Source organism: Tenrec ecaudatus, chromosome 6, assembly GCF_050624435.1.
Source record: "Tenrec ecaudatus isolate mTenEca1 chromosome 6, mTenEca1.hap1, whole genome shotgun sequence".
Taxonomy (NCBI): domain Eukaryota; kingdom Metazoa; phylum Chordata; class Mammalia; order Afrosoricida; family Tenrecidae; genus Tenrec; species Tenrec ecaudatus.
Genome location: NC_134535.1, coordinates 51,540,028 through 51,555,138, shown reverse-complemented (window position 1 = coordinate 51,555,138; position 15,111 = coordinate 51,540,028). Strand labels below are relative to the sequence as shown.

General features: G+C 39.3%; 1 protein-coding gene across 10 annotated transcripts in view; it reads left to right on the top strand.

The window, feature by feature from the left end:
- NAV3 (neuron navigator 3) overlaps nucleotides 1-15,111 on the top strand; it is a 924,907-nt gene that overhangs the window by 838,394 nt on the left and 71,402 nt on the right. For 7 of the 10 annotated variants that reach the window (XM_075551244.1, XM_075551243.1, XM_075551246.1 and 4 more), the window contains 4 exons: nucleotides 217-258; nucleotides 1,629-1,789; nucleotides 5,106-5,294; nucleotides 10,532-10,584. In XM_075551244.1, coding sequence (XP_075407359.1) covers nucleotides 217-258; nucleotides 1,629-1,789; nucleotides 5,106-5,294; nucleotides 10,532-10,584 — 445 coding nt within the window. The remainder of the gene's footprint in view (nucleotides 1-216; nucleotides 259-1,628; nucleotides 1,790-5,105; nucleotides 5,295-10,531; nucleotides 10,585-15,111) is intronic. The other 3 variants (XM_075551247.1, XM_075551242.1, XM_075551241.1) reach the window with 1 other exon arrangement.

The window sequence follows — 15,111 nt, the reverse complement described above, 5'->3', positions numbered from 1 at the left end:
ATGTTCATCTAAGCAATGGTACTGACTTCGAATCCCACATGTATGTTAGAAATGAACATCTGGTCACCTTGACTCAGCCTTATCCGATGAGTTAATAATTAAGGATGTGTGACAAAGAAGTGTTTGAAGCAGTTCAAACAGAACCATTTTTGTTGGCTGTGTACTTTGGAAGTTTTGTTTACATTATGTCCTTAGGGGTTTTCTTTGTTTTAACAGCATGCAGCTTGACAGAAATACACTCCCCAAAAAGGGATTAAGGTATATATTTCTCTAAGCACAATTACTGCTTTTCTCTGTTGTTATGTAAACTCTGTGTGCTCCCTTACTCCTCTCTCTGTTTGCCAGGGAGCATCGGGCATTGAAGATGAACCCTTCTTAATCCTGAGGCTCCCCCTAGCCTGAGGAATCCGGGAGATAGCCTGAGATAGAAACACTGGCAGAGACCTAGACTCAAAAGGGAATACTACCACTATTTGGAAATAATTAGACTATTTAAAGAACTTGCCCAGATATCACTTTTGGGTGGGGGAGGCGGACGTCAACCTTTCCTAGAACACAAAACTCACTTCATTCAGTAACTGCCCTACCAGCACATGCGTCATGGACTCTACAGATGTGCCCAGAAATGTCGAAAGGTTGAAGGATGCTCGAATTTGAATCAAAGCAAATATATTTTCAGCATCAGAAGACAGATGAGTTTTTAAAGGTCCTTTTGGCAAAACCTTCAAATAGTTTTAGGATAATTCATATTTTTCAGAGGTGCTGGTGAGTCTGACTGAGTCTTCAGTTAGTAGCAAACAGTAATCACAAAATGAGTATTCATTTCATGATTAAAAAGAAAATGAACATTGAATCTTTGGCCAGCCATTTCTCAACAGAGGGGATAGATGATACATTATCACCAGAAGATCAATGCTGTATGAACATGATAAGCTGGCTACTGTTCGCTGAACATCTTTACTTACTCGGTAAACTAGGAAGTACTGGCCCAGAGAGAGCTTTTCCTTTTTACCCCTTTCCTCTCCAATTGGTTAGCAAGAGCAAGAACCTGAAAATTACTTTATTTCTGAGTTTTGGGTTTTGTGTTTTTTACAGAAATTTATTTTCTAATAAAATGAGCACATGTTCCCCCTTTTTTAAACCCATAAGGGGCATCAAGTAACATTTTAGCTAAAGAAATCTATTTTTTTCTTCTTCATTTTTTATAGTTGCCTTTTTGTGTTCTATTTCCAGTGCCTTTCCGTGACCATCATTCCGCCTCCCCTGGCCACGGGCCCCCCCCCTCTGTCCACCGTGTTTAATCTGTGTTCACCTTTTCACATTCTTCTCAGCACTGTGCTTTTGAGTCCTTCTCAGTTAATTTGGCTGTCTGCTGATTGCTTATAATTTTCACATTCCTATCTCACAGAAGCATAATTTTCTTCACAAGAATCCTTTGTTCTTTTCCCTGTGAGATTCAAACAGATGGTGCTGAATCATCTGGAAGAACTAAGCCATTATAATTGGGTTCAATCTGTTTGAGACCGTTGTTCAGTCTGAATAGTAAGCCCCACTCAATTGTCTTCTTGTCCTGGGACTGCCGTCCCCTTGTGGACGTGCTTACGTGTCTTAGCTCTGATGTTTTGCAGATACACCCCATCATCTCGGCAGGCCAACCAGGAAGAGGGCAAGGAATGGTTGCGGTCCCATTCGACCGGAGGACTGCAGGATACCGGCAACCAGTCGCCTCTGGTCTCCCCTTCTGCCATGTCATCTTCTGCAACAGGAAAATACCACTTTTCCAACTTGGGTAAAAAATTCTAAACCATCCCATCGCATTGTGTTTCCTTCAGTACCTGTCTCACGGGAGCCCTGGTATGTGTCCCTAAAGTTGTTCATGGGACGAGAACAGCGCCTCCACAGTACTGGGGTGGTGATTTACTGTTTATAGAATCATTTCCAAATAGGAAGCACTTTGGTGCAAATGAAAGGTACTTATCTTATTCACTCTCTTTTTTAATAGACTAGTGCCCTCGGGCTCTAAAGGGTCATGGGACTTGACAAGTCTCATCCCTAGTGAGGGACAGAGCCAGGAATTGATCCCAGAACCCCTGACCTCAAGATTAAGAATCCTTTTCTTTATGGTATTTCTGTGTCCTTTTATGCAGTAAAACACTGCTTTATTTTTTTTACTAAGAAATTATTTGATAACAAATTCAAGCTTTCTGCAGACAAATGGAATATGTAAGTATTCCAGAACAATAAAAAATATGAGGTTCTATGACTCTAAGACCCCTTTCTTCTGACATTTTTCTTTTTGTGTGTGTGACATTTTTCTTAATTAAAACTTCTTCCTAGAATGCATACAAGAATTTTTGTTAAGGTCATACTTTGTGAGTTCTTTTGGATTCACACACTGAAACACAAATCATCAACTAGCTTAGCCATTGTGTTACTTTGTGCACAGCAGCATTTTATGAAATAATTTGCATAAGTATAATAGAAAACACCGGGAAGAATGACAAAATAATGAAAGAAGTCTAAACATGCCAATTATCTTTTAATAGATCAAGTGCTTTAAAAATAGATTTCTCTTATATAATGGCACATATAAATAGCCAGATGTTTTTTTCTTTTCACTTCAGATGGGCTCTCTCATGATAGATTCACAGAGAGTACAAGTTCTTCAATAGTTTAAGCTTCTGAACTTTAAGCCCCATCAGGATACTCAGAGCTGTATCCTTTCTCTTTTAAATCTTCCAGATGTACCGAGTTTACCATCTAGCATGCTCTGGTGCATGGTTAGCACTCCCAGCCGCAAACTGAAAGGCAAACAGTTTGGTCTCCCCAAAGGAGGGTTTCCCGCCTGGGTCCATTGGAGAAAGACTTGGCAATTCGTTCTTGTTAAGATTATAGCCTGGGAAAAATCTGGGCAAGTTCTGCTCTGTCCACTCAGCAGTAATGGGCAACAATTTAACATTGTTTCTTATAAGTCACTGGATTCATATCAAACACCAGTGTTTTGTTGCTTAGCTTACACAGTCCTGAGACTAATTTGCTCCATGATACCCAATGATTTGAGTCATATTTCTAAAACACATTAAAAGACATAGCATGTTATCCTTAAAAAAAGTACTTTGAAAATATTTTTATAAAATCAGTGAAACAAAATATAATACTGTCTCTACTCATGTATAAGCCGAGTATTTCCAGCACATTTTCATGAAGTTTTTAGGGTAAAATTAGGTGCCTCAGCTAATATTCAGGTCGGTTTATACTCAAGTATATATGGTAACATGCAACATTTAAAAAACATCCAAATTCCCCAAACTGCTAAGAGTTTGCTCGTTCCTCACATCTCCTGTAATCTTTTCACTAGTTGACATTCATTTTTCCCACGATGTTCCCAAAGTTATTACTTAGGGTAAATTGTCCTTCATTATTCTTTGGAACAAAGGAAGAAAAACAAACAAACCCAGAATAAATCATCCCTGCCTTAATTTTCTTGGAATTTGGAGCCCTTGATATGGACCTCCTAATAGTTAAGCATGTTTGTCAAACAACTTCTGTACCATGAGTCTTTCTCATCTGTACCAAAAAGCGGTAGGACAATTGTAAAGTAAAACATTTCACCTGGAGTGATGAACCGCCCTCCTCTTAATACCGCTGGTGCCTGGCATCATAAAATATCCTCTTCCTCCTCTTGACTCTTCTTCAGATCCATTCTTATTTATCTGTTAGCACATAGAATGAATATTTGAGGTACTGATATTTCATCCCCCTGAGCTACAAAGCCAAATTGAAAGCTCTGTTCACAGAACACTGTTTCCTCACGTGATTCGATTTTACTCCCAAGGTTATATTCTAAATAGCTTCTTCGCTGTCTAGATTTATTACTTACAAATGAAGAGTCTAAATCAACCCTTCCTTTTCCTTCTGTTATGAATCACTAGTTTGTTTATTTTTCATCTGAAATATTAAACAAACCTGGTACTCTTAAGTAAATCACATTTTATTAATTCATATTTATAAATTCACATTTATAGCATTGTAAATTCAAGGGTAAACTATTTCTTTGTTTTAACAGTTTTAAATCTGAGGTTTGCAGTTCATATTAATTATTATACAAATTTTATAACACCTCTATCTTCTGCTTTAAAACTGGAAATTAAAGGAAATTATCTAAATCCAGAAATAGAACACTTTTGAGATTCTCTTTTTAAACGATCAAATACAATTTTCCTGAATCTGCACCAGTTGTTTTAGTTCAACTCTGTAATTTCATAAAGTATGCTGAAATTAGATTTCACATAACTTTTCATTTAAAACAATTTAATAAAATGAAAAAAAATATTATGCCCATGTAGAGAAACAAAGCCAAGGAATGACGTGCAGATATGTAAAAGCCTACTCTGCAGGTCTGTGGATTACCATTCTCCTCAAATCACCACAGGTGAACTTTTTTTTTTAAACATAGACTACAAATACCACTTTTGAAACTCAGTATGTTGCTATATTCACTTACGTTAGATTTAGACTCGAAACTCAACAGTTAGACCAACCACTTCTCATTGTAGTTCATTTATGGAAGATATTTGTATGTATTTTAATCTTTCTCTTAGTCTCTCTGACAGCAATGAGGTGACCACAAGTCCTGACCATGAACAACAGAAATTCAGAATTAAAAATGAGTTGTACTCAGAATTATCCAAAGGCTTATCTTGAAAACAGGGTTTTTGATGAAGTTTTTTTCTTTCGAGTTCTCCTTTTCTCATTAATGTCATATATTCTAATCCAAAAAGACCCCTACACTGTCTACACAGATAACCTTTTTAACAGGCAGCAAACACGAAGTTGTTGCGTTTCTAGCGTGAAAAGTAGAGGCCATTTGGTGGTTTGGTTCTGCTGTAGGAACTGATGTACTGCTTGCCCTGAAATTGCTCGCAGAACTCTCCCGGAACCGCTACTGAACATGGCCGAGGCAGACTTTTGACACGCCTTCCTGAGGAACCTCACAGAAATGCATGTTTCCATAAGCCTTGAAATCGCGTTCTCACTTTCTGTCAGCGCTCTCTGTCCAGCATTCAAGCCCCAGAACAATCACTGGGGTGTGCTTTGGTTTTCAGTGAGCCCGACCAGTCTGTCTCCGTTTAACCTGCCGGGGCCCAGCATGATGCGCTCCAACAGCATCCCCGCGCAGGACTCCTCCTTCGACCTCTATGAGGACTCGCAGCTGCGTGGGAGCGCCACGTCTCTGGAAGAGAGACCTCGCGCCATCAGTCACTCAGGCTCCTTCAGAGACAGCATGGAGGAAGGTAGGTGTGAGAGGAAAGAAGGATGAAGGGACTTGAACTCTGAGATGAAAGCTGTTACCCGACTCGGCACATGGGCGCCTAGAGAAAAGTGGGAAAGCATCCCGCCCCTTGCAGGCGCTCTGACGCTTGACAGGGAGTCGCTCCCTGCCCCCCACCCCCATCATCTTCTGTGTTTCTTGATCCGTGTTGAAATATGTTTAGATTTAATACTTGGCTGTGGAATATATCGGGGCAAATTCTGTCTGATACAGAAACCTGTCATTTTAGAGAAGGGTCTCCTAGGGGCTCCAGTGTTTTGTGGGACGCCCGGTGAAAGTACCAGAGACGCATGAATCAGGCAGACCCTCCTATGTAACCGTCACATACTGCCTGCTTTTATTCTTAGACTCTCCCTCTGGTGTTAGGGCTCTGAAGTTGTGTTGACCGTCATAGTTTAAAACTCATACATACTCTTTGTTTTATACGTCACCTTTCTTTCTCCAATAGCAATGTAGTTGGCTGACTTACTACCAGTAACTGTAATATTTTTAAATAGCAACTTCCTATGTTAATTCTTTATACTAAGTTTTTATGAAAAAATTCAGGGAACATAGTTGAGGTTCATTGTATATATTTTTCTAAATGACATAGTCTCAGATGTCACATTTCTTAACAAATTGCCAGATTTTCCAGAGTGACAAAATGAATATTTTCCTTAAGAATATTTAAAGGAAAAGTATGGGATGCATATAATCAAGCATGTCGGCTAAGGATAATATAATTCAAGCTGACCAGAATAAAAGCAGACATGATATTAGTCAAGCTAACCTATTCTAAATAAGAGGGTCCCCAAACCTCGAAGTAGACCAGGATCTGAGCTCGGCCGTTCATATACATGTGGTATGAACTCGGCAAGTTTCTACTTTATGAGCTCTTGTTTCTTAATGTGTAACTTTGCAGGTTTATTATGAGGATGAGATGAGAGTAAAGGATGACTGATTTATTGCCTTCCCCTCTCCCTACATTCTTGTTAAAAATACCTTCTAACTAGAAGTTTCGGTAGTTCTCAAAATGGAGTCATGTTTTTTAGATCATCATTCGACACCTAACATGCTGGCACGAATCTGTCATCTACAGTTGCCGTGGCCTTTGGGATATTAACCAAACCACTGAATTCACTGTGACAGATAGTGAATTATGTACCCTGAGATTCTGCTCCTTAGTGCAGTGGAGAGAGACAAAATAAAACCAATTGGAAATGTAATGTCATTACTGCTCGGAGTGATTCCATTGTTCTCCTCACAGTCAGACTTCTTATCACAGTGTAAAAATGATTTGCTAAGCAAGCAGATGGCTTCTTAAAATGCTTTACATACAAATTGAATTGTGATTATATGCTGGGACATTCTGTCCTTCCCTGTCTGTAGACTGAACACCCTGAATTACTGGACACCTGAGTGGATGAGATGGCCTTTTGATTCTCTAAAAAAGAATGTGACATGGAGGTGGCATCTGCCATCCTCTGGCTTCACAAGGAGGAAAGAAAATCACCATCATCAGCACTATGTGGCCGAGCACAAGCCCCAGCCCTGTGAGGCTGTGGTCAGGCATGCCTCCCTCTCCAAACTTCCCCTTCAGCTGGGTTCAATAATTCAATACAGTGGTCACACACCGCTCACAGATGAAAGGTTTTTTAATGGGTTAAAAATGTTCAGGATACAATTATTCAGACAGGACAGCCTCTTCTCCGTTATTTCCACAGGCAGGCTTCGCTCTACTCTTCAGCGTCTTAGTCATGTAGTCCATTGGCCTCTGCTCTGCTCCTACTTGCACAAAGCTACCGTTAGGGCTGCTAATAAGTTCCCAAAGGGCACACCACTCCACCATAAGTCTTAGCCTGAAGCACTCAGCTCTGGCTCCGTGGGTCAGCAAACTTAGCTCCCCAATTAAGAGCCTGGAGGTACCCTACATCACAAACTAGCTTCCTGCTTGAAAGCATTCAGCTTTGCTTGTTCTGTGGACTGGAAACTCCACCCCTCTCTCTCATGTTCTGCCTTTTGCTTCTGCTATTGCCAATCCTTTGCCATTCCTATCGTGTTAGTGCTGTCTCCTGGGTCAGGGAGCTTCCATGGGCCAGGGCAGGGCTCCTCGGGGGCCAGTTCACTGTCCCTCAGACCCACTGGAGGGCCGGACTATAGTTGAAAAGAAACTATGAACAAATTCCTATGCACACTGCACATAGCTTATTTTGAAGTAAAAAAACAAACGGGGCTAAAATACCTGGCGGGCCGGATAAATGTCCTTGGTGGGCCGCATGTGGCCCGCGGGCCAGTTTGAGGACCCCTGGGCTAGGATCTGTGGGTTCAAAAAACATACTCTACTCCTGGCTCTTCCCTCTCTGCTTCACCCCTTTCTGCTTCTGAGATGGCTCATTGTATACCCAGCATAATGACTATCACAATTAACTTACAAAGACTATGATTAGAAGAGCTATATTAAGTAATTCACTGCGCTTCAGAAGACTATTAATTAAATACAGGCATTATAATTCTTCTGTTGGGTCTTGAATAAAAAATTGTTTTGAACTAGAAAGATGGAAAGCATCTTATACACAACTAGTGTTCACACTAACAGGTAGAGAGACTGAGCCATAAGCTATACGATCCTAAAAGACCTATCAATAATATATGACAGAAAGAGAATGGAAAGGTGATTTCCTGGTTCCCTGTCCACCTTCCTTCTGGTACACCAGGCTAGCACACTTAGCTTATACCAGTGTTAAGAAGTTGAACCAATGTATGTTTGTATGCGTGTGTGGTCCTGGCGGTGGTAGTAGTGATGGTAGGAGGAGAAGGAGAAGGAAGAGGAATAGTAGTTAGAATTTGTCCAAGCTAGAAATCTGGGAGTCATCTTTCACTCTACTTTTGACCCACAACTCTAAACGCAATCTGTTTGAATGAAATTCGTCGTATATTTCTCAAGTGCATCCCTTTCTTTGCAGTTCTACTGACACTGTTCTAGTGCAGCACCCCGGCCCTCCCAGAGCTCATTGTAAACTCTCCCCTGGCATTTCCCTGTTTTATCTTCTTCTATCAGGGAATCATCTTTCCATTTCAAGCTTTTAAGATTGTATCTTACTAGCGCTGATGGTGTCATGGATTATATATTGACATGCTATCCACAAAGTCAGAAGTCCAAACCCAGTAGTTGTTCCAAAGGAGACAGATGAAGATGTCTGCGCCATGAAGATTAAAAGTGTGAGAAACGTAGGCAGTGGTTCTACTCTGCCCGGTAGGGTTGCTGTGAGTTGGAGTTAACTTGATGGCAGTGGGTTAGCTTGGTAGGATTGTGTCTTCCTGAGTTTTGTTCTCCCAAGCCTAGAAGGAGCCTATCATATTAATATTCGATTAATTAATGAATTTTCAGTAGGCTGTCACATGATGGAATGAAGAGTTTAAAAACAAACATTGTGAAGCATAATGTTAGCCATATTTGGGTTTTAATCTGTGGGAAACGCAAAATGATAAACCGAGCACAGGGTAGTAAATTAAATATTGTATTCTGATACACAGCTAAATGAAGGTATATATCATTTTGGTTTTTCATTTCCATGAGACACCACCTTGAAATAAAATATATTTTATTACTAAATGACCAATAATCCTATATTTTAAAAAGCATGATAAACTCATTGCACATAATGTGAAAATTATAAGTTTAAGGAAATGCTTGTCTTTCCAATAATTATCAACTTAAGACTACCATATATTTGCTATTTTCATCTTCTGCCATTTTTTGGATGCCTTGATTCAGTCCAGCAGGCATAGTTCTGTTTTAGTGAATGAGCCTTATTGAAAGTTTTGCCTTATCTCCTACCCTCATGGTTTGCATAAATAGTGTCTAATCACTTACATTTTTAATCTGTACTGGTCAACAAGCCAAGCATTTTAGTCTAAAAAAGTTGTCCTACACATTGATACTTTTCTCAACAGAGTTGTAAATTCTACACCATTGGCTAGACTAATGATACTATTAATAGAATCCCCATATACCCTATGGAGATTATAATTCCCCAATAAAGGGATACTGTCTCTAAAGTGGAGGAGGGGCATATCTAAACTATGAATACACGAATGTCTTTAAAGTCATACTTAATCAGAAGACCTAATCTAAGAACAATTAGTTCTTTTGATGGGGCCCTCGTGAAGAGATAACTGAAGGTATGGCTGCAAAACAAAATGTTTGCAGAAATCCAATGGTGCCCAGCTCTCAGAAAGCATAGCACCTGGGGCCCTAAAAGCTTGTCTTATAACAAGCAGCCATCTGAGTGAGATGTGAGCTACCTCCACATGAAAGCAGCACACCAGCCTGTGATCCAAGGATGGTAAATAATAAAATCCAAGACAAGAGGAGAGAATTATATTAGAACTTAAATTCCGAATACCCAGTTTGCAGCAGGCGATGAATGACCAGTAAATCTCAAACTCCAGTGCCTCTAGTGACTCCTCTATTGATCAGGGATGGATGAGCTTTGCTATCCGATAGAATACATTGGAAAGTGGATTAATACCGATGTAGTAGATTAAAATTTAACACATTCTCATTTGATCTCCCTTTTGACCCATTTTAAATTTGTTATAGGGTTTGTTGCTTTCTGCTTTCTTTTGGATTGAGGGTTTTCTATGTTTTTGGTATAATTTTCTTCATATAAAATCTAAGATAGTTAAATTAGTAATAAGGTAACTGGATTAATAGTTTTTTTCTTAGGGTTATGGAGGGGAGGTTGGGAGGAAATGAGGTGCTAATATTGCAGACCAGAACGAAGAAACAGTTCTAAAATTGATCATGGCAATGGTTGTACAACTTTTCACTATATTTAGACCACTGATTGTGTGTTATATGAATTATGTGTCTATAAACTGGTAAAAAAAATTTCAAGACCTTGTTTCTCTGAGAATATATAGGGTGGGGTGTGGGGTGGGGGAGCCAAAACCAAAAAAGGTCTTTGTTACTTAAAATGAAAAATAAGATGCAAAATATTTTTCATAGAAACTTCAGTTTGAATCTCCTTGACTTCTTGAGTTTGCTTCTGTATTTGAGCACACCGTATTATTCAGTACATGCAAAACATGCTCAGATGTGCAGTGCTTGTTGTCATTTTGCGTCCATAGCCACTAGTTCTGGGGACATGCAGTGAAGGCCCGGGGCATGTGACAAGGATTTATTGCTTCATCTTTTGTTCTTTTTCCTCTCTACAGTTCATGGCTCTTCACTCTCACTTGTTTCCAGCACATCTTCTCTGTACTCTACAGTAAGTATTGGCTTTTAAGGAAAAGCTTTTTAGTATTGAGCCTTTGCAAAAGACAGATTAAATAATTGATACTTGCATAGAGGTTTTGCAGTGAGATAATGGTGTGCTCTGTGCTACTGCCCACCCGCTGAAAGGGGAGCACTCAACCAACCCTTTTGTGGCTTACTTCTTCATATATATTCTTTCCTTATAACGCAAATGGTGTATCGATGAATAGGCTGAAACTGACTTTCAAAAAATCAATTGTGCTCTTATTTAGAGTCGTTTACACCTTGGACTATGCTGTGCTGTAATTTCATTATATTGGCCAGATTTCCATGTTTGGTTCAATGAATCTTGGCTGGTAATTGATATTCTATAGTTTTTTCTCCATTTTTGGTTTTTAAGTTCATATTTTAAACTAGTGCCAAGAGGTAAAGCCTAAAAGTTTAAAGATAGTTTTTAATAGTTCTTTTGATGGACTATGATTTTTAAAGCTTGAGAAAGAGCCGTGTTCCAAATCCTTTCCCATCATGTGCTAGGATGAGTCTTTATCCACTTGATATACTTTCAACTCTGTGTGTGTGTGTAAATTCAAAATTAAATTTTACACCAGTCTTTAATGACAGGTGAGGTATATTAAAAAGCAGTTTGCTGTATTCTCAGAGAGACTACCATACTGTGAATTGTTCTTAAAAATTTGTTGAAAGTTTCCTGGTAAGTTCACAGTCTTGGTTGTCACTGAGTAATTCAACAATGCAGCATGAAGGGAAATAACTATTTTTATTCCTTTTCATGAGTATCAAATATTACAGTCCTCTCTTTACTATATTTGCTCCTTTATTCACGCAAAGTCAGACTTTGATTGGCAGAATATTTTCCCACTTGTTTTCCTTTGAATGATTAAATTTGGTTAAAATAGTCAAACGATTCTATAAATTAAGATATCACTTAATTTTTAAGTAAGCTAAGTGTTTTAGAAAAGGAGATGAAGATGTGGAGAATTTATTGGGAAAGACACATAGACAATGCTATAACTTAATTAGGTTCCTATATAGGCCAAAGCTGCTGCCTGTTGAGGAACTGAATTCTGACTTAGACTATGGAACTATGATCTCAAAAGGGTCCAGAGCTGTTAGTCAATTTTTAAAGGGACGGAAAGAGCATTTGGCTAAATTAACATCATGAACCCAAGGAATGTCTCCAGCGGAACAAGATCGTGGATTTGAACAGACAAGCCTACACCAGTGTTGTCCACTAGAATTGCCGATGATGATAAATAGATCCTACATCTGCACTGATAGCACAGCCACTGGACGCATCTGGCTACCAAGTATTTAAAATACACGTGCTGTGACTGAGGAACTGAATTTTTAATTTCAAGTAATTCTGATTTTTAATAAACCTCCTGAGGCAAATGACACTCCGTGAACTGATACTGATGTGAAGCAGGGATTCAGACAGTTCTGTCTTGGCAGACAAAGCACAATGAGAACAGACACAGTGCTTTAAATGTGGTTATGCACAATAAACAGAGCATGAGAAACTCCAAACTCCCTCCTACAAACCTAGGCAGGCATGTTTGTTGCAAATCAACCAAATCTTGTAGCCCTCAGCATCAGAAACAGTGTCCCCATGCAGGCTTAAAGACAACAGCCGACTTCGCCCGCTTTAAATGTGTGTTCCTCTCCACAGCCCGAATCATAATCCAGTCTCCTCATCCATGTTCCTGAAAGGAGACGTGGTCCTCTTCCACTCTCCAGCTTCAGCCTGGCAATTTTTCTCTTCTGATTTTTGTCTTGATACACTCACATTTTACAAGTTTCGCTGAGTTGGCTGTGACTAAACAGGTGTGAACTAGTTTGAAGTCCTGGTGTAAAGAGAACAAACCATTTTTAACTATTGTCATTAGTTGACTCTGACTCATAGCAACCCCGTGTGCATTAGAGTAGAACTGGACCCCGGAGGGGTGCAAGTAGTCAGTCCACTTTTTAAATGAACCTTTGAAGTCCAGAACTCAAAACTCCAACCATGCAGGTAACAGTTGAACATGTTAACCATTCACAGAACCCAAGGACTCTATATTAAAATGTGTGTGAAACACATCTTCTGAAATTACCATATATACTCATGTATAAGCCGAGTTTTTCAGCTCACTTTTTATGCAGTTTTGTGGTAAAATAGGGTGCCTCGGCTGTTACTCGGGTAGGCTTACCCTCGAGTGTATACAGTATCTATAAGCTGTGGATGATGGTCTTTTATTAATGGTTCTAACCTGGCTGCAATAGCGCAATCTGGTTTCTAAACCCGCACTGTGAAGCCTATAGCTTTAACCGACAACTTCAAATTTCTAAATATTTAAGAAAACCAGATATGAGGAACAGTCGGATGGACTTCTTCCACGATGGCCAACGCCTGCCATCCGTTCCTTCAGAGAGTGGCAGGCGCTTCAAGCAAACCACTTCCCACATTGCCCCTTTCTTCCTAAAGCAAGACCAGCTTTGGGTGCGATGTATACTGTTGTGTCTTGCTATTTTCATAGGAGAGGAGACAAATATCCTTCAGTTTCTGTATCTCTAAAAGTAAGAAACTAAAAGGTGCGTGTGTTAGTGGAGGGGTGTTCTACATTTGTATATGTAGAATCCTTCTTACTTTTTATTTGCCTTGTCCTCTCCTTCTGCATTGGAAATTTTATCCTGGCAATGAATTTTTTGATTGACTGAATAAACTTATCAAACTGCATTGAATCTATTTTATACTTATAAATTATTTTTTGTTTTCACAAAAGTTAGGATTATGTTTGGATCTTGGACCAATGCATAGCTGCTCAAACAAAGAGACACACTGCCATGGGATTAATTCTGGCTCCTAGTGACCGGAGAACTGTCCTGGGGGTGTCCAAGGCTGTACATCTGGTCGGTGCAGAAGCATGACTTTGTTCCTGCGAAGTTGCTCGTGGGTTTGAGCCACTGAGCATGACATTAGCAGTCCAACTCATAAGCCACAAGGGCTCACAAACAAATATTTTAGTAACTAAGTTAAAAGATGAATAAATAGCCAGTAAGTGACCTCCAAAATAAACAGACTGATGGTATTTATACTCACTGCCACTGAATTGATTTGTACTCATTGCCACTGAATTGATTCTGACTCAGATTGACCCTATAGACCACATGGAACTGCCCCTGTCAGTTTTTGTGTTCTGTCTCAAACAACACCACTACTTTTCTATCTAGATTCTAAAGGCAATAAAGAACTCAGACAGTATTTGTGATTAAAGGGTATTTGTGATTAAAGGGTGTATTAAGTAACTTAATAGGTTACAATGCGGGATAATTGTTGTGAGGACAACTGTAGGAAGTTCTTTCAGGGCTGCTAGCAGATGCCCAAAGGGCATATGAGTCTGTTGTAATTCTTTGGTTTTTTTTATTATTATTAAATACTTTTGGGGGGGCTCTTAAATCTTAACCCTAAGGCATTCAGCTCAAACCTAGCTCCCCAATTTAAGTATCCAGAATTTGGGTAAAATAATATAAGAAAGTAAAGAACTCATTATCTAGTTCATCCTTACTAATGAACAGTTTCTTACGATCATGGAAGCAGCAATCAAGAGATTAAAAGACACATTGCATTCGCTCAATCTGCTTTACAATATTGAAAAGAGGCATGTTACTCTGAGGACCAAGTGTGCCTGCCCCAAGTCTTGGTATTCTCCATTGCCCATATGCATGTGACAGTTGGACACTGAATAAGGAAGACTGAAGTAGAATTGAAGTTTTGAATTGTGCTTGGGGGAAATATTGGAAGTACCACAGACTGCTAAAAGGACAAACCAATCTGTCTGGGAAGAAGTTAGGCCAGGGTGTTCCTTAAAAGGAAGGATGACAAGCCTTCATCTTACATACTTTGGACATGTTGTCAGGAGAAACCCGTCCCTGGAGAAGGCTACGACACTTGGTAAAGTAGAGGGGCCGTGAAAAAGAGGAAGGCTCGCAACTGGACAGATTGACACAGTACAGTGGCCTCAGCAGCGTGCTCAGGCAGAGGAACAATTGTAAGGACAGAGCAGGAACCAGCAATGTCTCATTCTGTCTGCGTCAGGTTCATCATTGTGGGAGTCAAGTTGATGGCACCTAACAACGACAATATCAGTGATGGGAGGGTTCAAGAATCAAGCAGAGGCCTTGCTTTTGTGAAAATAGTCTCCAAAAAAAGATTTTAAATAGTTGTAACTTTCTTCTTCCATTAAATTTTAAAATCCATTCCGTACCTTTGACTCGAGAAGAAAATATTATGTGGACATTGGCATGTTCAAAGTATTTTTAAAAATAGAGTTGAGATCTGCAGTAAATAGTCTTTAAACGTTTAATAAAGGCTAGTGGGATTCCACATACTGACCCCTCCATTTAATGACTATGCAGTATTTATTTAAGGGTGTGAAAGATATAGGCTAAACATGATTCATGTTAAAATAGATACTTACCATAAAGTATATTTTTATCATTATATTACTTTGCTTTATTTTGTGTTTTCTAGAGAAAAAAGTAA